Source organism: Narcine bancroftii, chromosome 6, assembly GCF_036971445.1.
Source record: "Narcine bancroftii isolate sNarBan1 chromosome 6, sNarBan1.hap1, whole genome shotgun sequence".
Classification (NCBI taxonomy): domain Eukaryota; kingdom Metazoa; phylum Chordata; class Chondrichthyes; order Torpediniformes; family Narcinidae; genus Narcine; species Narcine bancroftii.
In genome coordinates, this window is record NC_091474.1 from 96360996 (window position 1) to 96383120 (window position 22125).

Below are 22125 nucleotides of genomic sequence, written 5' to 3' on the forward strand. Positions count from 1 at the left end.
TTACTTTTTCTTATGACGGTCTCTTTTTACAATGCCTTTTTGATCCATATTTATTAATTTTGGCAGCAATTTAGTCAATCTATTTGCCAAAATATTTGCAACAATTTTATAATCCACATTTAAAAATGAAATAGATGTATAAGATGATGGTTTTAAAGGATATCTATCCTTTTTAGATTCACTGTAATTATTTCCATTGAAAATGATTCTGGGAGGGTATGGGTTTTCAAAGCCTGATCTAATATTTGCATAAATATAGGAATTAATAAATCTTTAAATTCTATATAAGATGCAGGTGGAAATTCATCTTCTCCCAGAGATTTATTACTCTGTTGTGAACCCATAGCTTCCCTCAACTCTACCTCTGTAAAAGAAGCATTCAGCTCAGCCTGCTCTTCTGAACTTAGTCTAGGCAGCATTACCTGTGATAAATAATTTTCTATTTGATTTTATTTTTGTATTTTAAAGATTCCAAACTATATAGTTTCAAATAATTTTTTCTAAATGATTCATTTATTTCAAGGCTTTTAACTGACAATGTAAGGATCCTTTTTAATTGCATTGATTATTCTCGAGGTCTGTTCCGCCTTTAATTCCCAAGCTAATATTTTATGTGATCTCTCACCTAATTTGTAATATCTTTGTTTCCTTCTTAAAATTGCTTTCTCAGTTCTATAAGTTTGCAAGTATTACACTGACATTTTTATTAATTAATTTACATTTATCTTCAGAAGATCCTTTTCCAAAACTGTTATTTCTTTTTCTAATTGATCAATCCCTCTCTTATACTCCTTTTCAATTTTAGAAGTAAAACATAATTTGATCTCTTAAATATGTTTTTAAAGCATCCCATCTAATAAACTTACCATTTACCAAATTCAAATTTGTATCCCAAAATGTCCGAATTTGTGTTCGAACAAATGCACAAAAATCTTTTCAATAATAGAGAATTCAATCTCCATCTATAAATCGTCTTTTTCTTTTTAGGCATTTTCATTGTTATTAACAATCCTCACTTGCATATGTGCCGAAATTAAAAATAAATAAATTCTAGAATAGGAATCATATCTACTTGAATAAAATGAATAATCTTTCTCTCTTGGATGGATCCTCCTCCATCCAGCTATTAAATTCAAGTCTTTCATCAAAACCAGAGTAGCTTTATCTACTTTGTTTCTTATCATTATTAGAGTAGATCAATCCATCATGGATCTAAACAGAAATTAAAATCCCCTTCTTTTAAAATGTTTGCATGTGCCTCTGCTAGACTAAGAAATATTTCTTGAATAAACTTCTCACTGTCAATATTTGAAGCATACAAATTTTTTAAAAGTCCTGAATTCAGAAAATATTTGGCAGTATACCATTACATAGCTCCCTGCTGGGTCTATCACAACATTTTGAATTTTAATTGGAAGATTCTCTTTTTAATCAAAATTGCCACACCTCTTGCCTTAGAATTAAATGAAGAAGATGCTACATGTCCAACCCAATTCCTTTTTAATTTCAAATGTTCTTTTTCAGTTAAATGTGTTTCTTGAAGAAAGGCCACATCAACTCCCATTTTCCTAATGTATGTTTACATATCTTCCTTTTCATATATCCGTTTAACCCATTAATATTAAAATTTACAAAGTTCATTACCTTACTCATCACCGCCTTTATCACCTCCCTCCACAAGTCTCCTCTAATTCTAGTACATAATATTTTGTGTGCCAGTACACAATCCAGGGCACAAAAAAAGGAAAAAATAAAAAAATAATATATATTTCCATACTTATAACTATATTCATATAAAAGAAACTCTCCCCATAAGTGTTGTTCAAATATACAACACTACCCCCTTCCACTTTACGAGTTGTGACTAAAATCATAAACACATATAATCTCGCAGCAATCAGCACTTCCCACTTCTCCCAACTCCCTTGGTACATTTAATACATAAAGTTTAATTAATGAATTACCCACAATTAAAATAGCTTCCTGGAAATTGAAAAGGAAGAGAAAAGAAAGAATAATTCTTATTATTTCTTCCATCTTAGAATCTTCTCCATTTCCAATAATAATGAAATAGGCAAATTCTTCTGCTTGAAAAAAATCCACTTTGGCCTCCAGGCACAAAAATCTTCAAAGTTGCAGGGTAGAAAAACAAATTTATAACCTTGATCAAAAAACGCTTTCTTAGTTGGATTGAATTCTTCCTTCTCACTCAGAGCGGGAGAGAATAAAATTCTATCTTCTTCCCATTGTAATGGGCCTTGCCGTTCCCTTGCCCCTCTCACAGCAAGACAAAACCTTCTCGCTGTCCTGATAATGCAGGCATTTATTAATATAGAACACAGTCTTTGATTTGGAAGAGGCTTTGATCTCAGAGTCCTGTGAGCTCTTTCAATCTCAAATGGATTTTCAAAATGTTGTTCTCCCAAAACTTCAGGAATACAAAGTTGAAAAAATAAAACGAATTGCGTCAGGCCCTTCTTTTTCTGACTGGTTGCATCACAGCCTGGTTTGGCAACTTGAGTGCCCAGGAATGCAGAAGGCAGTAAACATAACCAGGTCCACTACAAGCTCTGGCCTCCCACCCAGGGGAGACATTCCCCCCCCCCCCACCACCAATCAGCCTGTTCACCATCTCTTCTGACTGCTACTTCGGGCAGAAGGTACAGAAGCCTGAAGACTAGCACCTCTGGGTTCCTTTCAATAACTATCAGATTCTTGAACCTTCCCTTGTTACACTACTGTGATTTTATTTTTATTTTTACTGTGCATTATCATGGCACTTTTTACATTAGAATTACTGTGAATATTTATGACCTATCTTATATATATATTGTCTCTTTTAATTTAATTCAGTTAGTTTACTCACCTGTTTGGCTGTTGCAAGTCAGAGTTGCAGTGCATGTGTACATTGCACAATGTGGATGAGAGTAAACTCATTCCCGTTACCAGACCAGTCCAATCACTTTGTGGAATGATTGTGTTTATGAGCTGCGTGGTGGTAACAGCATGGTGTCAGGACCGCTGCTGCTACCTTGAGATTCTGTATCACATATACACGGAGTATCTGTGCACTGTGCAGATGAAGTGGTGAAATAGTGAACAGCGCAAGATAGTTGCAGAGTGAAAAAAGGTTACAGGAGGTTGGCAAAAGGGATTGACAGTCATTACACAGGGCAGAAAGAACAAGAAGAGACTGGGCCTGAAAATGGTTCAATTAGAAACTGAATGCAAGGGCAAGGAACCGGGGATTTATGTGGAAGCCTTTCCCAGTTACGGGACAGTTACTACAGAAAATGGGGACCATGAGCCTATCGGAGTTGTACTGTAGGGAAGAAGGTTTAAAAAATCCCATTGACCCACCTTGGCAGCATCTGTTCTGCTCAAGGACCTTTCATCAAAGCTGATGGTTGCTTCTAAAAGTACGATCGAGGAGCAAAAAGCCTCTAAGTGAATCAAACTAATGTTCTCAGCTCTGCACTGAGAACTGTGACAGAGTATATAGATATGTTTTTGGAAGATAAATTGGGAAAGGTTTGTTAGAGTAGGTCACATACAAACACTTTAAAGCAGATCTTATTTGAAATACTGGAGCTCTGCTAATGCTAGACATATCGGCCCCACAGCCTTTGCAAGAGCTTTGGAGAGTGCCAAAGAGACTTCACCAATGGATTGTTGCTTACAAAGAGGCAACAGATGAAAGATCTTGTCAGAATCGCAGACTGTCTAGAGCTGTTCTAAGAGGGTCATGTGGTTTTGCAAGCAGAGAGAGTCAAACAGGTTTTCTCTCTTCAGGATAGAGAGACAGAGGTAAGTTCTACAGTGTTACAGCTGGCAACAGCAGCTGGGACTGGAACAGTACAAGCTGGCAAGTTTGTGGAAAGCCCCATTTGGAAGATGAGTTGTGAGTTCTTAATATAGCCTGGTCAAAGTCCTTGTGGTTCATGCAGGAGGAGAGGACTGGCTGTTTAATGTTTCACTTTGGAATAAGTGAAACATAAAGGAACTCTGTGGTGACCTGAAAGAAAGGGGTTATCATCTGGAGAACCCTGACAGGGCAAGTTTCTTCGGCAAGACACTGAAGAGGCTGATGGAAGTAAATCAGTTGTAGATGTCCTGGAACGACAAATCTCTCTCTGAAAACCGACAAGAACCTTTCTGAGCGGTAACCATTTACCTTTCGAGCTTCAAAGCCTGGTGAACTTTATACATGTTAAATTCTGTGCACAGTATAAGAATTGCCTGCAACCAGTGAACTTGGAGGAATGAGAAGTGAGATTGGACTGTGAACCAAAGAACTTTTCTGAACTTGCACACTCATTACACAAACGTGCATTTAGAATTAGAAGAGGGTTAAGTTGGGTTAAGTAAGTCAATCGTGATAAGTTAAAATGCGATTCTGTTTTTATGTTTAAAGGTAATTAAAAGTAACTTTGTTTAAGTAACTACTTGTCATGGTGAATATCTATTGCTGCTGGATTTTGGGGTCCTCTGGTGTTGATGCAGATACCCCATATTTTTTTTAAATTTTAATTTCAGACACTCCTGGCCCATTTGCGCTCCAAATACACTAGTTAACCTACAATCCCAATTTGTTGTTGAAGGGAGGAGTAAACGGAAGCATCCAGAGGAAACCTACACAGGTCATGGGGAGAACGCAAAAACAGCGGCGAATTTGAATCTGGGTCGGTGGCCGTTTTAGCACAGTAACTGGCAAATGTCCCACCTCCCCTCCCCACATTGTGTCCCAGACACAAACTCTGAGATTGACAACCTACTGACAGGGTTCCCAGATCAGCCTTTCATTCTGTCTACTGTGCAAGACATAAATGGGTGAAGTTTGGTGGCCCAACCAATTTTGACACCAAGAATGGGACTTTAGTGAATTAACATGTTCAGTTCTGGTCACTTCATTACAGGAAGGACATGGAAGCTTTGGAGAGAGAGGGTGCAGAGGAGATTTACCAGGATGTTGCCTGGATTGGAGAATGTGTCTTAACAGAGCTATGACTTTTCTATTTGGAGTTCAGAAGTCCTAACTGAGAAGCAGAGGTAGGGTGGATAGCTGTGGTGTGCTGTTAGACAGAATCAGACACACACAAGGTAAAGACTGAACAACAGGCTTTAATTCACAAAAACCTCCACAGACCCAGACTGGCTGTGTTTGCAGTAACTCAGTGTGAGGCCTCGGGAGGCGGCACAGGCTTATATCCCAGAGGGTGATTGACATCTGATCGGGTGGGGCTTGATCCATTCATGCCGACTGATTGGCAGCCGGCCAGGTGTTGGCCTGTCCCCTTACACGCCTGCAGGTACAGAGGTTGCCCCCTGCAGTAGGCTGGTGGTGTACCACCACAATGGCCAGTGCATTTTTTCCCAGAGTGAGAGTATCAAACACCAGAGGATATCTCCATGAGCGGAGGAAAGTTTAGGGGAGACGTCAGAGCTAGGTTTTTTTTAACACAGAGAGCAGTGAGTGTCTGCAATGAGTGAGTGTCACTAGATGGAGGCTGGTACAATGGGAACATTTAAAAAGCCTCTTTTAGGTGTTCAGAAGAAGATTAGAAGCCTGCAGGCTCCTGTACCACTGAACCCTCGACCGATGTATTTTTCTAAGGTGAGGGCAATAATTGTGTTGTTGAAGTAAATCGGAGTCATCTCTCACACAGCGATAAATGTTTGGTGCCCATGAAATTGCTCTGTTTTTATTTGTGCCATGTCTCTGAACATCTGATTTTTCATCCACCTTAATGGTTCTTAAATGCTAATTAAAATACCTATCGGAACACCAGCTGTATTGTTCAAGAAAAAGGTAAATATATTTCGTGTCATGTGGATTCAGCATCAATTTAGTCTGTTTGACACGTAGTCCATGTATTTGGCTTGAGTTGTGGTCTTTATCGACTTTGAGAGCGAGCTCCTCAGAAAAGGAAAGTCAAAAACAATGGATCTCCGCAGGGAAGTTGTTAGTCACTGGCTCTGTTTGCCTACCTTTCTCTAGGAATTACTAGCTCATTCTCTCCCAGCTCCAGACTACAGAAATCCACTCCAATGACTTCCGCCTTTTGTGTGTTTATAGAACATATCTCAACCATAATCTCAAAGCTACAATTACACAATAGGATGTCGTGACTTTAACCTTAACATCACTTCCTTTAATTAACCTTCAGGGTGCATTAGGGTTAGGGTTAAGGTCCTGAATGATGACTGAATGTCAGTGCTATTCCGATGCGTCTATTTGTGGAACAGCCTTATCTATTCTTATGTATGTGAGTTGGTTTCATATTGAAGTGATTTATTGAATACTAAGTGGAGAGGCTGGAGGACTCGAGTCCCTTCTCTCTGCATAACCTTAGCGTTTTGATTTAAGTATCCGTGTAAGTAGAACTGTTGGGTTAATGTAATAATTTAATCATATTACCATCACATAGGCATTGCCCCTTTTATTCCCAGTCCCTTGAGCTTCATTCATCAGCCTGCAACTGAGAGGACCATAGTCAGTGAGTTATTCAGTGCCGTTCCTAGCCCACGTTAATGCCGCAGAGGTGAGTCTGACTGGTTCACGGAGTGAATTCAACCTGAGATGAATGAGGAAGTTAACCTGACTGGGGGAACAAACCCCGAGGCAGAGAAATCAAAGGGTCTGTTGTTTTAAAAAAAAAGGCTTAGGGACACAATGAGTGTTGTAACTTTAAGGCGAGAAGGTCCATCAAATCACAGTGATCCACTGTAGCCTGTCGATCACGGCTTGGGGATGTGTCGTGGCCATCAGTTCTCATCACACTCCCAGTTCTCCTGGAGTCCTGCACAACTCAGGAAACCTACGCGCCTGTGTCCGTGGTGCACAATGTTGAACGGCACACAATTGTGGTGCCAGCGGGAGGAGTAGGGCTGGGCAACGGCCGCTGAACCAGGGCTGTCTGGGGGTGCTGTGATCAGAGTTGCCCTCCCTAACTGGCGGTGGTTGACGGACAAAGGGAATTCGTTACCGAGCGCATCAAACCGCAATCCTGCTTCCACTTCAGATAGCTGCAGGTGCTGGGCGATGAAGCTCAGACAGTTGATGGCTGACGACGTCACCGTGATGTCATCAGCCCGCCCCCTGGCAGCCCGGGCCGCTTTCTGCTGCAACAGACCGATACTCGAAGCAGGATATTATACCTCCTGGAGGGGGGGTTCAGTAATTAGACCTCCTGGCTGGCTTTTCCGGTTTCAAATGGCCACCCGACAGCTGCACAGGAGAATAATGTGCAGTTTTATATTCAGGTATTCTGGCCATCTGAAAGCGGCTAAAGACTCAGACATGCAAGAAAAATAGAGGGTTATGGGTGTGAGATCAGGAAGGGTTAGATTGTTGAGTATGTTTATATGGGTCGCTGCCACATTATGGGCTGAAGGGCCTGAAATGCGCTGTAATGTTCTATGTTCTTAATTGGAATATTACATTGAAGCTCCAGCAACCAAAGGCCAGTTTATAACTCATTACGACCCTCAGCAGCACCTTGTCCCCTGATCTCCTGCCTCTTTCCCATCCTCCAAAACCATGCCTTTGATTCCCCACTGAGTCCAGTCTCAGTTCTCTTGTTATACAGGACTGGAGAAAGCCTGTCATTCTGAAACTGTTATAATGGGGAGGGAGGAAAGTAAAAAGCTCTGATTACAGAAACACGTCACCAAAATAAGGAACTGCCACTGCAAACAGATTCTGAAAGTATTTTGGGATTCCTGTGGGCTTTAGCACGCATGCTTAGCCCACGGCTCTACTCGTTCCATCACCCTTGGCTGTGTGGCCAGGCACAAGTCAAATGTCATCTTCAAATTTGCTGATGAGTCCACAGCCGTCAGCAGAATCACAGACGGCAATGAGGAAGCCATCACATATAGATCAGCTCGTTGAATGGTATCACAACCACCTTGCACTCAACATCAACAAAACTAAGGAGATGATTGTGGATTTTGGGAGTAAGTCAGGAGAACACGACTCAGTCCTCATTAAGGGCTCAATAGTGGAGAGGGTCAAGTTCCTGGGTGTCAACATCTCTGAAGGTCTGTCCTGGGGCCAACATGTTGATGCAATCATGAAGAAAGCTCGCCATCAGCTCTATTTCATTAGGAACTTGAGGAGATGTGGTGCATCACCAAAGTCCCTTGGAAATTTCTACAGGTGTACCGCGGAGACCCTGTCCCGGGAATTAACTGGGAATTTACTCCAACAGGGTCCAGTGGAAAAGAAAATTGTCCGAACGCCAGTGTCAAATGACGTCAATTCACGACGGGGCTTAACCACATCTACCCCCTACTCATATCCCCGGCGTTCACTGATAAAACCAGTGGAAAAGGGACAGCAGACAGTCACCCATTTCCAGTTGAAGGTGGAAGACTCCAATCCCCGGGGATGAGTTATGTTCAGCGGAGAAGCAATTAGTATCCCAGTTAAGGGTGGCCCAGTGGAAACAGCACAAAGGGCTTCCTATCCCAGGACCCTACATGGCCAATCACCTGGGATGCTAGTGGAAAGGGGGCTAGTGTCTGGTACAGAGGCATAGACAGGAACAGGCTACAGAGTGTTTTCATGGGGCATTAGTTTTCACTCCATTAAGGACATCTACAAGAAAGCAACCTCTGTGGTCAAGGACCCTCACCACCTAGACCTTGCTCTCTTCTCACTGCTACAATCAGGAAAAAGGTACAGGAGCCTGAAGATGCACAAAAACATTTTCTTCCCCTCCACCATCAGATTTCTCAACGGAAAATTACCCTCTCACTATTTTTTTGTTTTTTGCACTAATTATTTATTTTTAAATATTGTATTTAAGGAACTGTAATTTACAGCAATTTAACATCTGTAATGCACTGCAAAACAACACATTTTGAGACACGTTCATGGCAATAAACCTGATTCTATTTCTGATTTAACAACTTCCAAGCAATGGCCATTTTCCATTACCCCGCCTGATGCACATCATGCGGAATCAGGTTTATTTTTTGTTTGAAGTAGATACAAGATGGTTTTGAGATTCAGATTTATCTCGACTGATGCTATAAATCAAAATAAATCTGCTGAAATAGGAATATAAATATCTGGAAACATTCAGTGGGTCAGGTAGTGTCTGGGGAGAGAAACACAGTTTAATTTAATTTTATTTACAGCATGGTAGAAGCCAATTCCAGCCATTTATAGTAAACCCATGCCTGTGCTAGCCACTACACTAACCATGCCAGTTATAGACCACCACAATGCAGAAACAGGCCCTTTTGGCTCATTTAGTCTGTGCCAAACTATCATTCTGCCTCATGCCATTGACCTACGCCCAGACCCCTCCAGTTCATGTAGCTTATTCCACACTCCCACCACTCTCTGTGTGAAGAATCTCCCCTCCCCCCCCCCCACCCCCCAATCTTCCCTTTAAACATTTCACCTTTCAGCCTGAACCCCTGTCCTCTCATTCTGGATTCAGTGATGACCTTTTAATCAGAAGTGGACAAGGGAGAACGTGAATGTGTTTTCAATAGAGAGACACGGAGAGTGAAGCGATGGGATGGAGTATCACCAATGCATTGATGCCATCTATGAGAGTGTGGTCAATGCCTGTGAATCAGTTGATTTGTCGGAAGGAGGTGCGAACGGAGGGGATGGCCATCAAAAGTTGACAAGGGAAGCGAGAAATGCGAGGAGGAAAAAAGAGACTACAGATACTTGAAACTGGAACAAAAAAACAGGATGCTGGAAGAACTAGTCATCGGCAGGGTTATAAAATCATGATGCTGGAATGCTGCAGTTATTAGAGTAAGAGAATGCTGGTCAGGGAGCATCTACGGAGAGAGAAATAGAGTTAATCTTTCATGTTGATGATCTTTCTTCAGAACTGGACGGTCCCAACACAAACTGACAAGGTTGGTTATTTGCAGTGGTTCACTTCAGCATGGAATCCTGAAGTGTTAATCCTGAGGAAGAGCGTGCGGATTAGTGCCGGAGGTCATTCAGAGTGGGATGGAGAATTAGATTTTATTTGCAAAGCAAAAACGTCAGCAGGCCACGCAGCATCCACAGGAAGTAAAAGCTCTCTGGCATTTCGGACCTGGGCCCTTTGACAGGAATAAGAAAAAAACAGGTAGATGTCTGAATATAAAGGTGGGCGTGGGGGAGGAGTGAGGAAGGGGGAAGAGTACAGGCTAACAGGCAAGAAGGGGGCTATTGGTGGATACAGGTGGGGGTAGAAGAGATAAACGCTGAGAAGTGTTAAGGGAAGAGGGCAAATAGGAAAGGGGTTCTCTAGCAGGGGAAGGAGGAGTTGGAGGAAAGGAGACAAAGGGTTAGGGAGAACGGGGTGGAGGTTCTCTGAAATTGGAGCAGATGACTGTGATGCCATCTGGTTGTAGACAGAATATAGGGTGCTGTTCCTTCAATTTGCATGTGGCCACAACCTGGGAGTGCATAAGACCAGGAATGGATTGTCAGTGAGGGAATGGGGTGCAATTGCTGGTCACCGTGAGGTACTCGCCGTTGTCGTAGTTCTAGCGAAATGATCTCCCAGTAGTAAGACATGAAGGTCTGTGGGCACTGTGGTTGACCGATCTCCCAATCTCTCCGATGCAGAGGAAGAGGCCCACGTTGAGAGCACCGGATGCAGTAGGTGACCCCGACAGATTCACAAGTGATGTGTTGCCTCACTTGGAAGGACTGTTTGGAGCCCTGAATGGTGGTGAGGGAGGAGATGTGGGCATAAGTGTAGTACTTACTGCCGTCACAAGGGTAGATACTAAGTGGGAAGGGATCTGTATGACCTGCTGAGTTATTCTAGCGTGTTTGTGTATTGCACTTAACCCTACCATCTGCAGATTTTATTCTGTAACTGTTACGTACCAGAGAGCAGCAATACAAATTAGCCCAGGCAGTGTTATACTTAAAATAATATTTTTAATTATTAATGAACAATGATATAACACCTTATCTAACTTAGCTAAATTTATCTACTTAATCTCCAATTATGCGTCAATATACTTATGTATATGTGTGGAATAGCCCAAGGCACTATTTTCGAAAGTTCAGTCTCAGAAATTCAGTGTTGACACACAGATTTTAAATGGAGGTGAAGATGTTCTCGATGACAGACTGTTTATAAACTCACAAAACCCTTGTTGAGATGTTTCCAGAGAAATGTCCTTTTTAGATGAGTGGCATAGGGGACACGAAGTGAGTGATTCTTAGAAAGCTGCCAGAAACCCCTTTCATGGATCAGCCAAACTGCTGTTTCTAGGACCCTTTCGTGGGTCAGCCATTCAATGTGACTTTCCCATTTGATCACGGAGTGGTATACTCATTCCCCTATAACAAAGAGAAATCAGACAAATTGACTATTACCACAGGAGGCCACTTCAGCACAGTATTGCCTCCAAGAGCTGCTGCTCCTGTGCAAACAGGAGCAAACAGTGCTCTGGGTCTGAAACATGCTGGTCTCATGGTCTCTGCACCTGTCCCTCCAGGCTGTGGCTGCTGCTCTGTGATGTTGTTCACGGCCTTCTACCAGCTTTTGGCAACACCTGTCATTGAAACTCGTATAGGCTTCATCTCACAGGGCTCGCCAACAGGATTGTCAGCAGTCATAGCTTCTGGTTCTCTTGGCTGGATGCCACAGTAGCGTAGAGTTTCCTTCACAGTGTCCTTCTAGCACTTGTGTGGATGACCTTGAGGTCTCCTTTCAGTCTTCAGTTCACTATAGAGCAGCTGGTGAGACACAAAGTGGTCATCCATTCTGATGTCATATCCCACCCACTGCATCTGGGCCCTGATGATCAGGGACTCAATGCTGGTGGTCTTCGCGCGACCCAAGATCTCCAGGCTGGAGAAACGGTCTTGCCAATGGATGCCAAGGTTGGAACGGATGGTGCACATGTGGAATTTCTCCAGTTGTTTGACGTGACGTCATGCAGAGTCCAGGTCTCACATCCATATAGGAGAGAAGAGATGACCACAGCTCTGTAGACTTTCAGCTTTGTGGAGATGTGGATGCTGTGTTGATTAAGCCGCCTCCCCAGAGCCTGGCTGGCCTTGCTAATCCTGGAGTCAAAAGGCCCATCAGTCAAGATGATGCTCCTCAAGTATTTGAAGTTGTTTGCATTTTTCAGCTGGGTGTCTTCAACAGTGATTTCTGGTTCTATGGTATTGGTGTTTGGCACAGACTGATGGAGTACTTCAGTCTTATTCAAGTTGATTCTCAGGCCAAAGAGCGTAGCAGCTTCTGAGAATTTGTTCAGCATTAACTTTGTGTGCCAAGAGCGCAGATTCATCAGTAATCAATCCAAAATTACAGTTATCAATTATATACAAAATTTGCCGTTGAGTCCGAGCCGTTTTTCCCCTTCCCTTCCCTCCCCCAGCCCCACACTCAACAGACCACAGTTGCGCAAAACATTCAAGACTTTACTTGATTGGGATGGAATGGACCTCCTTCCCACTCCGCCCTCAGTAGAAGGATGGACGGGGAAGGCAAGGCAGATCCACACTATAACTGTGCTCTGATGAAATTTAAATATGGTTGCCAAACTTGTAGAAAAATGTTATATTTTTTCCATAAGTTATAGGTAATTTTCTCCAGGGGAACACAGCTTTGCATTTCTGTGTTCCAGGACGCCATGCCCAAGTGGGAGTCAGATTTCCAGGTAACCGCTATGCACTTTCTGGCCACTGCCAATGCGATGGTTACAAATTGGATTTGGAATTTGGACAGATTCATCTTAATCCTTATGTCCATCATATTTCCCAATAGGAACAGCTCTAGGTCCTGTGGGAATTCTTAACATGATTTTTATTTTCTAGGGCTTGGCCTAGTTCCAACCAAAACAGCCTCACCTTGGTACACGTCCAGGTTACGTGCACAAAGGTTCCTGTCTCAATACCACATCTGAAGCATTGGTCTGACATTTCTGGTTTAGCCTTATTCAATTTTTGTGGTGTCATATAGAGCTGGTGGAGAAAATGAGACTGTACCAGCCAACACTACCCGTTAATAATCGCAGTCACACTGTTCCAACACAGGTCTGACCAGCACCGCTCATCGATCGTTGTTCATAAGTCTGAATCCCACCTTAATTTGTGAAGGCCCAGTTTAGGGTCTTCTACCTGGTGTAAGAAATACATCGCTGAAGTGAACTTCCATGTGCTCCCCTTTCGAATTAGATCTCTATGTCACATCGGTAAGGTCATGGATGGACCTAATTTGGACCCTCCAGAAAGATCCTATCTGAAGGTAGTAGAGGAACGTCTTATTTGACATGTCATATTTATTTCTGAGTTGCTCAAATTACATTAGCTTCCCCTGCTTGTAACCAGGTGTCCAGGATCTTGTTGTCCACCGTCAATGTGACTAATCTATTCAGAGTCAGGGGTGTTTTGGGGACTGCCTCACATTATAGAAATTATGTGTTATAATATGGGGCTGCCTTTTTTTTAACCAGATAGTAATTTAGTGTCCCACTTATAAATAAAGTCTCCTGCTACTTTGTCACCCACCGTGTGCAGACAAATTTGTGCCCAGGATGGTACATCTCCCCCTCAAATTATGAAGCGATGTACCTTGACTGGGTTGCCCAATAATATTTCTTGAAGCCTGATAATCTTAAACCGACTACCCAGACTGAAGTCCCAAGTTAATTTTTCTGTAGAGAACCTGGCTACCTTGCCATTCCACACAAACTTTCTAACATATGAATGTAAATTCTGAAAGAAACCCCGGGGCTGCGCCACGGACAGTGTCTGGAAGAGGAATTGAAGTCTCGTCAGCACATTCATTTTAACACAGGTGACCCTGCCCACCAGGGTGATAGGCAGGGTCACGAACCTATTTAAGTCCTCCTCAATTCTCCTGAGCAAGAGGGTGTAGTTTAGCTTATATAAATTATTCAGGTTATTATCCACCAGAACTCCTAGATATTTGATCCTGTTTTACAGCCATTTCAAATGACTATTCTCTTGATATTGACTGTAATCCCCCTTAGTAAGTGGCATAACCCACTCCAGTCTATCAAATGCCTTCTCTGCATCTGGGACTACAGCTATGCTCCTTTCATCCCTTGACTGTGCCAGCTACATTATACTTAGTAGCCTACTTATATTGTCTGCAGCCTACATTTTTTTGCACAAAGCCTGCTTGATCCTTATTTTGACAAATACTTCACCAATCACTTTGCCAGGGCTTTGCCAAGTATCTTATGGTCCATATTTAATAATGAGATTGGTCTATAAGAGGACGGTTTCAATGGATCCCTGCCTTGTTTGAGAATCACTGAAATAATTACCGTTGAAAAGTATTCTGCGAGGGTAGGGTCTCAATTGCCTGCTCTAACAACTCTATAAAGAGAGATATCAATAAATCCTTATATTCCTTGTAGAACTCAGGCAGGAACCCATCCTCCCTCAGAGATTTGTTAGTCCATAGTGGACTAAATGCCTTTCCTATTTCTTCCTCTGTGAAGGGGAGATCTAACTCTTCCTGTTCTTCAAGGTCTAAATTTGATAGTTCCAACAATTTTGACAGGGTTGTTGATTTTATCTGCTCCCCCACCCCCCCCCCCCACAACCGCTAATTCTATTTTATATAGATTTTCATAAAAATGCCTGAATGTTTCATTAATTTCTTTTGACTTGTATGAGATCCTCTCATTCCCAGTTTGTATTGCATTGATCATCCTTGAGGCCTGTTCTGCCCTCAACTGCCAGGAGAGGACTTTATGGGCTCTTTGCCACCAATTTGTAATATTTTTGTTTTGACCTCATTATGGTCTTTTCTATGTGTTTGAAGCATTTTGTATTTCAATTTTTTTTCTTTGTTAGAACTCTATATTGTTCTTCAGAGCTGGAGTTTTAAAAGTCCTTCTCTAAACACGTAATCTCCTGTTCTGGGGGGTGTGGTGTGATGGCGTAGAGTGAAGACACAGAAAACGCCTCTCCTGTCAGAATTAATTAATACCCGACTTTTAAATTAAGTATTGAAAAATTTAAAAATTCTTCTAGAGATCTTAAAAGATGGCTGCAAAAAAAATCTATAACACAAACTGCAAAAAAAGTCTACAATAACTGAAGTTACAGTGATAGAAGAAGCTGGGCCGACCTTGAAGACTCAGCTTCCGATCTTGGTTCCTCTCCAGCCTTGATCTACGAAGCTTCCACGGTTGAGAATCCAGATTCCAGCACCTCCTTCTTGGGGAGCTGGAGAAGATGGTGCCGGAGCACGGAAGAAAATTATAGAACTGACTGTGGAATCAATGCGCATCCATGGAACTTGGCAAGTGTGCACTGCGGAAGTGACTGAGTCGGAGTCTGCGGATCCAACCAGAAGGCCTGCCTGCAATTTCACCCACTAACAACTTACACAGAGGAGGAGGTAGGAGTGGAAGAGGAGAGTCTTGTGCCACAATCACAGGGAGAGGAATCAGAAGAAGAAGACCAATATATTCAAGGTAAAATGGGTGCATATTATGTTCCTCCAAAACCTCTTGATCCACAGATTTTTGATAAAATTTTTGAAAAAATGGATGCAAATTTTGCAGGTGAAAGCAGATTTTACTACTCAATTGGGAGCTATTAGAATGTTATGAAGACAGATATGGCAAAGTGCAATAACACTGTTGACAAAATTAAAATCAAAGTTCAAAAATTTGAAGAAGACTTTCTGGAATGTCACATGGAGGTAGGGGAATGTAAAGATACAGTTAACAAGATAGAAGGTTCTTTTTACGGCGTGGGAAATTCAGAAGAAAGACTTACTACAAAAAGTTGATATGTTGGAAAATCACTGAGTGAGTGGAAGAAATAAGGTTAAAAAAATTGTTGCTTTGCCTGAGGACTTTCAGGGCACTAATTCAGTACAATTTTTTCAAAATTGGCTGCCTGAAATTTTGGGATCAGAGAATTTTCCAAATGGTTTGGAACTTGATAGAGCACATAGAGCTCAAAGGAAAAACACCATATCCGGGTCAATCACTATGCTCTATTTTGATTAAATGTTTACGTTACCAAGATGAGTTGAAAATGGCAGTTCAAAACGCCAGGGAACAACAAAGCCCTTAAATGACCCAGAATAATAGAGTATTCTTCTGTGTGGATTTGAGTAATGAAATTGTCAAAAGAAGAAAAGAATTTAACCCAGCAAAGTCAGTTTTGTGGAAGAAGGGATATAGATTTGCTTTTCAATACCCAGCAATTCTAAATGGACAATTTCAAGCACAATGTTTTGCAAATGCATCTGAAGCTTTGGAATTTGCCAATAATAAGCAGAATGGAAGACAACGTTATTCGTCTCAACAAATGGAAAGGGATCAAGAAAATTCGAAGGGAGGGATTCCACCAGGAAGACAAAAGCCGACAGAGGTTCAAGTCGAAATCGATGATGATCAAGTCAATAGAAACCCTGAAATTAAATTGTGATATTCTGTCTCTTTTTTCTGCTTTCCTCTTCTGAGGTCTTGTGCCACTAGTGGTGAGAGCCACTTCTTGTAATTAGGGGAGTTAGTGCTGACCTAATCAGATTTTTTTTGGGGAGGGGGGGTTTCTTTTTCATTTTTTCTTTTATTATTTTATTAATATTTGGGTTTTTTTGCTTTTTATCTTTGGAGATGATATGTTTTGAAAGTTGACTGTGGAGCTGGGATGACCCCGGGTGGAGAGGAGAGTTGAATATTTTCTAAATTATGGTAGCACGTGGTTTGAATTATGTAAGGTTTAATGTGAACAGGCTCAATAATCCAATTAAAAAGAAAATAGATTTAGTTTTAGAAGTTGAAAGTAGATACTGCTTTTTTGCAGAAAACTCATTTAACTGAGAAAGAACATCAAAAGTTAAAGAGGGAGTGGGTTGGTCAAGTTATAGCTTCACCTTTTAATTCTAAAGCACGAGGAGTGGCTATTTTAATTAATAAAAACTTGCCATTTAAATTAAAATCAACAGTTATTGATCCTGTTGGTGGATTTGTGTTGGTAAATTGTCAAATTCATTCAGAATTTTGGATTTTTATGAATGTGTGTGCTCTTAATATAGATGATGAAAAATGTATTCAAGATGTTTTTCTTAATTTTGTAGAAATGTGACAGAGTATTTACAGGTGTTTTGGGAAGGATTATTAGAGCAGGTTGCACACAAACATTTCAAAACACAGAATATTTGCAAGACTTTTGCAGAGTGCATTTTGCTAAAAGAGCAACGAAGTTGCAGCATACAGCTTACCTGGGAGAGCATGTAATTTTTGCAGGCAGACAGAACAGTTTTGCTCTCGGAGAGGGAGGGTGTGAAACAGAGAGAAAAGAGACAGAAATCAAACTTTTGGAAGGGTGCCTGGTCAAAGGAGAAGACTGGCTGTCTGAAAGGTGACCTGAAAGAAGGAGAATCATCTGGAGAACCCTGAGATAATTAATTTTTTTCATTCGACTTAGACTTGTTCTAAAGTTAAGAATTTTTGGATACAAGTTAAATTGTTTTTGGAGCAAGTATTAAAAGTGAGTCTACCATTTGATCCAAAGTCGTTTTTACTAGGGGACATTAAGCCAATTGCTTTAGAACTGAGACTGACTATGTATCAAATTGAATATTTATGTTTAGCTTTGACCATTTCTAAAACTTGTAAATCTGATCCAGTTTTAGGAAAACAAAGATGGCATACTGAAATGAAATTCTGTACTCCTTTAGAAAAGATAACGTATAATTTGAGAGATAAATACCAATTTTTGTAAAAGTATGGAACCCATACTTAAACATTCTTGGTTTGAAGATTTAATCTCTCAACCCGCTCTGGTGGGCGTCTTGGTTTCCACAGCTAAAAAGTTGATTATTGTTGTTTTTAAGTGATGGTCTCCTTTCTTCTTTCTTTGTAGTTGGATGGGGGAGGAGGGAGGGTATTAGTGGGGTGGATGTGGGAGGTTGGGGGTATTTACTTAATTATATAATATCTGTATGAATATGTTATAATTAATGTTACATGATTTAAAATTTATAAATAAAATATTTAAAAAAACAATCTCCTGTTTCGATTCTTCCACCTCCCTCATGTATTGCTTTAGTGTATCTAATTATTTGCCCTCTCAGATATGTCTTGAGGAGTGTCCTCTGGAGTAGAGGAACAGTTGGTTTCACAGAACATGTCTATCTGTTTTTTGACAAAGCTCCGGCTTCTTTAACAACAAAGTATTAAGGTGCCATCTATATATCATCCCTTGCTTATATAATTAATGTCAAAGGTGAATGGTCGGACAGAAGCCTCATTGTGAAACCATGATCCTATCCTTTATGTGGGCTGAAGCCAGAAATAAATCTATCCTAGAGTAGGAATCATGCTCCCTCGAGTAGGAGTAATCCCTCTCATTTGGGTGTTTTTGCCTTCATACATCTATCAAATTCAGCTCCTTCATAAAGTTAATGGTAGGCCTTGCTGCCTTTGTCTTTGCTATTTTTTTCATTGACTTCTCAAGGACAGGATCCAGACAAAAGTTAAAGTCCTCCACCACCAACCACCAGAATATTTTCTCTTCCCTCTGCCAGTTTCAAGAAGGTATCTTGCAGGAACCGTTTGTCATCATGATTGGGGGCATACATGTTCACTAGGGCACAGGGCTCTGAATATATCTGACAGTGCACAAATCTCCCTGCTCTCTCTATGACCACGCTTTCGACTCCCACCGGAACCCTTTTTTTCTATCAAGATTGCCACACCCCTTACCCTAGAATCAAACAAGGAAGCTATTACCTGGCCCACCCATCCCCTTTTTAACTTTTGATGTTCCCGCTCTGTTAAATGTGTTTCCTGGAGGAAGGCCAGATCCACCCCCATTTTCTCAATGTGTGCCAAGACTCTTTTCCTCTTCACTGGTCCATTCATATCGTTTACCTTGATTTGTTCTCTTAAAGTGACAGTCCCTCTCAAATGAAAATGAACTGAAAATGGGAGCAGGTAATATAACTAATTTTATTGCTCTCTGGATGATAGGAAGTGTTAGTTGGCGATGCAGGTTTGACGCTGAGATTCAGCCAAGGGACCGTTATCGGTCTGAATAATTGGTTGCAATACCTGTGCCCCTTTCAGAAACCAGTTAATGTGTTGATTTTCCATCCCTGCAGGCCATAGCAGGGACTCTGGCTGTGATACAAATGAATCTGAAGTGGAATCTCAGTGCATGGTGCAGAAGGAATTGGCAAAGTCGGCTGAAGTTTCACATTTCACCTCTCCCACGGAACATCGAGATAAGATGGTGAAAGTGTTACCAGAGAGGATTAAATGTGGGGTAGGTATCAGAGACCTGCCCTTCAGCTGGTTCACCGAGGCAGGCTGCCATTGATGGGTGACCTGGAGTCACTGGGTCAAATGTAGCGATATAGCGCGGTGGAAACTGAATCTGTTCCATTAAACCTGCTCCACCTAATTACACCCAATTAACCCACATCCCCAAATATTTTTGAAGGGTGGGAGGAAACCCACGGAGAACATGCAAACTCTTTACTGCAGGATTCGAAGCCGGGTCGCGAGTGCTGCAGCAGCATTGCGCGGACCACGCTGCACGTTGACAAACTGAGCTAGGGAGGTGGAGCGATTAAGGGGGCCGTAAGAGTTGGATACAGAGAAGGAGAAGAAAAAAACAATGAGGTGAGACCGGAGTGGCGATGGAGGGAGTGAGTGAGAAGAGGGGGAATGAAGGGGTGAGGGGGGATGGTTGAGGAACAGATTGAGCGCTGAGGATGAGTGAAGGGAGAGGAGGGGTGAAATCGAGGAGCTATTATGGAAGGCCCTGAGTGAGGGAGGAGAGGTTTGGGTGTAAGGTGATAGGTGGTGTGGAACTGAGCTGAAGGGGGTAGTGGGTACCAGAGGATTCAAGATTCCATTTATTGGCATGTAATAAAACAGGGTCATATTACACAAAATTGCCTTTTGTCCACTGTAAGGCAGACAGATTCGCTGTCGGCAGAAATTGCCTGAAGCGCCTCTTGCTGTCAGAGAAAGAGAAGCAAAAGGGAGTTGTCGTGTCGTTCCTCCACCACCCCCCCCCCCCCACTCTTGCCGGGTGTCCGTGGATTCACTTCAGCTCTTCCACAGCCTCTTCAGTCACACAGAGTCCAGTCCGAACCATTGGCGACCTGAGCTCCATATCTGAACCTCCAACACAATCAGGAACCCTTCAGCCAGTCTTGAGCCAATCTCCAGCAGCTTGGTACGAGACTCATGACTGCAATCACCTGCAGCCTCCATGGGTTCTTCATCTTGAGTCACCGGCAGCCTGCTGCCCGTGAAGCTCCTTCAACTGGTCCTCCTCTGTGGTCACCTCTCCATGGGCTGTCTCCGCTGCTTCTCCTTTGCAGACAGTGGGTGGTCTTCCTGCTTTCTGGTGCCCTACGACAGTCCTCTGCTGCCGTGAAGAAGGACGCGATTAAACAGGGTGAAGTGGGCGAGTTGGAATATCGATTTAGGTGCTCCTGCGGTGAGTGCTGTCCCATATGGTCTCCCAAGGACACATAAGTCCCCAGGGAGAACCGAAGGTGGGGATGAAGTCAGCTCTGACTTACGCTTGGGAGTTTCCTCAAGAACCGATGGGTCACAGAGAGAATCAATCCTGGGCAGGAAGGCTGGGGGGGAGTCATCTACAGAGGCAGAGACTGGGGAGAGGTGGAGCTTCCTAGGGGCGAGGAGAGAGGAGCTAGGTTGGTGGGACATCCTAAGGATGTGGAAAGTTGGGGTGGGGACCAAGAACTGGAGGGAACTGGGTTGGAGGGGGCAGATGTTCTGGGCGCAGGTGTTGGGGCTGAAATGTCGTGAGGTTGGGGTGTTGGGACATCAGGGGTAAGGAAGAGAAACATGGGGCTGCGGGGCTGCACCCTGACTTGTTCAGCAAGTCCCAGGAGATGAACCTCCCCAGACCCTGCACCGGCTAGCAGTGGAGCCCAGTGTCCCGACACCATGAACATCGAGTGGGAAGAAGCCCCCACTCCCCCAACTTGATTCAGACACTCCTCATCCCCCATGGCTGGGCTCAGCCCCTCCTACGATCCCCCATAGACGAATAGCCCTCCTTCCTCTTCTATGAGTGGGCAGCCCCTCCTCCATTGGTACACTCATCCCTTCTCCTCCCCCTCTCCCCGCCTACAGACACAGCTGCCGTCATCGCCAGGAGGCCAGACACCAGGGCCCATGTGGTCACCGGTGCTATGTGTTCCTGGACATCACACTGGCCTGTACACAGGGGCTGCCCCACTCCATCAGATGGACACCACCACAGCTGCCAGCAGCCTTCTGGGTTGCCAAGTTCATGGCTGCAGCACACTGAACATCCCAAATATTCCACTTGATTTTCAGGTACCACAGCGGGTCTTTGTAATTCTGAACATCAAAGTGGACAGCAAAGTACGGAGTGAAATAGACTTTGCGTTGAATAAGAAGATGTCTGTTCGAGCTCCCGTGTTATTTATTAACGAGTACACCTTGTCTGCAGATGCACCAGGTAGGTCTTGGGTCTGGTAGCAACATGTGGTTTGAGCTGAAATGCTCATTCAGTTTTATTTCTTGTTTTGAAGCCAATCACTTCCATGATCCCTCCCCCACCTCCTGCTGCATTTATATGTTAATTTAGAGCAGTGGTTCTCAACCTTTATCTTTCCACTCACATCTCTTTGGCTTGGCTTCGCGGACGAAGATTTATGGAGGGGGTAAAAAGTCCGCGTCAGCTGCAGGCTCGTTTGTGGCTGACCAGTCCGATGCGGGACAGGCAGACACGATTGCAGCGGTTGCAAGGGAAAATTGGTTGGTTGGGGTTGGGTGTTGGGTTTTTCCTCCTTTGCCTTTTGTCAGTGAGGTGGGCTCTGCGGTCTTCTTCAAAGGAGGCTGCTGCCCGCCAAACTGTGAGGCGCCAAGATGCACGGTTTGAGGCGTTATCAGCCCACTGGCGGTGGTCAATGTGGCAGGCACCAAGAGATTTCTTTAGGCAGTCCTTGTACCTTTTCTTTGGTGCACCTCTGTCACGGTGGCCAGTGGAGAGCTCGCCATATAATACGATCTTGGGAAGGCGATGGTCCTCCATTCTGGAGACGTGACCCATCCAGCGCAGCTGGATCTTCAGCAGCGTGGACTCGATGCTGTCGACCTCTGCCATCTCGAGTA

The 22125-nt window shown here is 43.0% G+C and overlaps 1 protein-coding gene across 6 annotated transcripts in view; it reads left to right on the plus strand.

Moving 5' to 3' along the window:
• Positions 1-22125, plus strand: part of pik3ap1 (phosphoinositide-3-kinase adaptor protein 1) — a 141429-nt gene that overhangs the window by 47468 nt on the left and 71836 nt on the right. For all 6 annotated transcript variants that reach the window (XM_069885834.1, XM_069885835.1, XM_069885836.1 and 3 more), the window contains 2 exons: positions 19101-19264; positions 21325-21469. In XM_069885834.1, coding sequence (XP_069741935.1) covers positions 19101-19264; positions 21325-21469 — 309 coding nt within the window. The remainder of the gene's footprint in view (positions 1-19100; positions 19265-21324; positions 21470-22125) is intronic.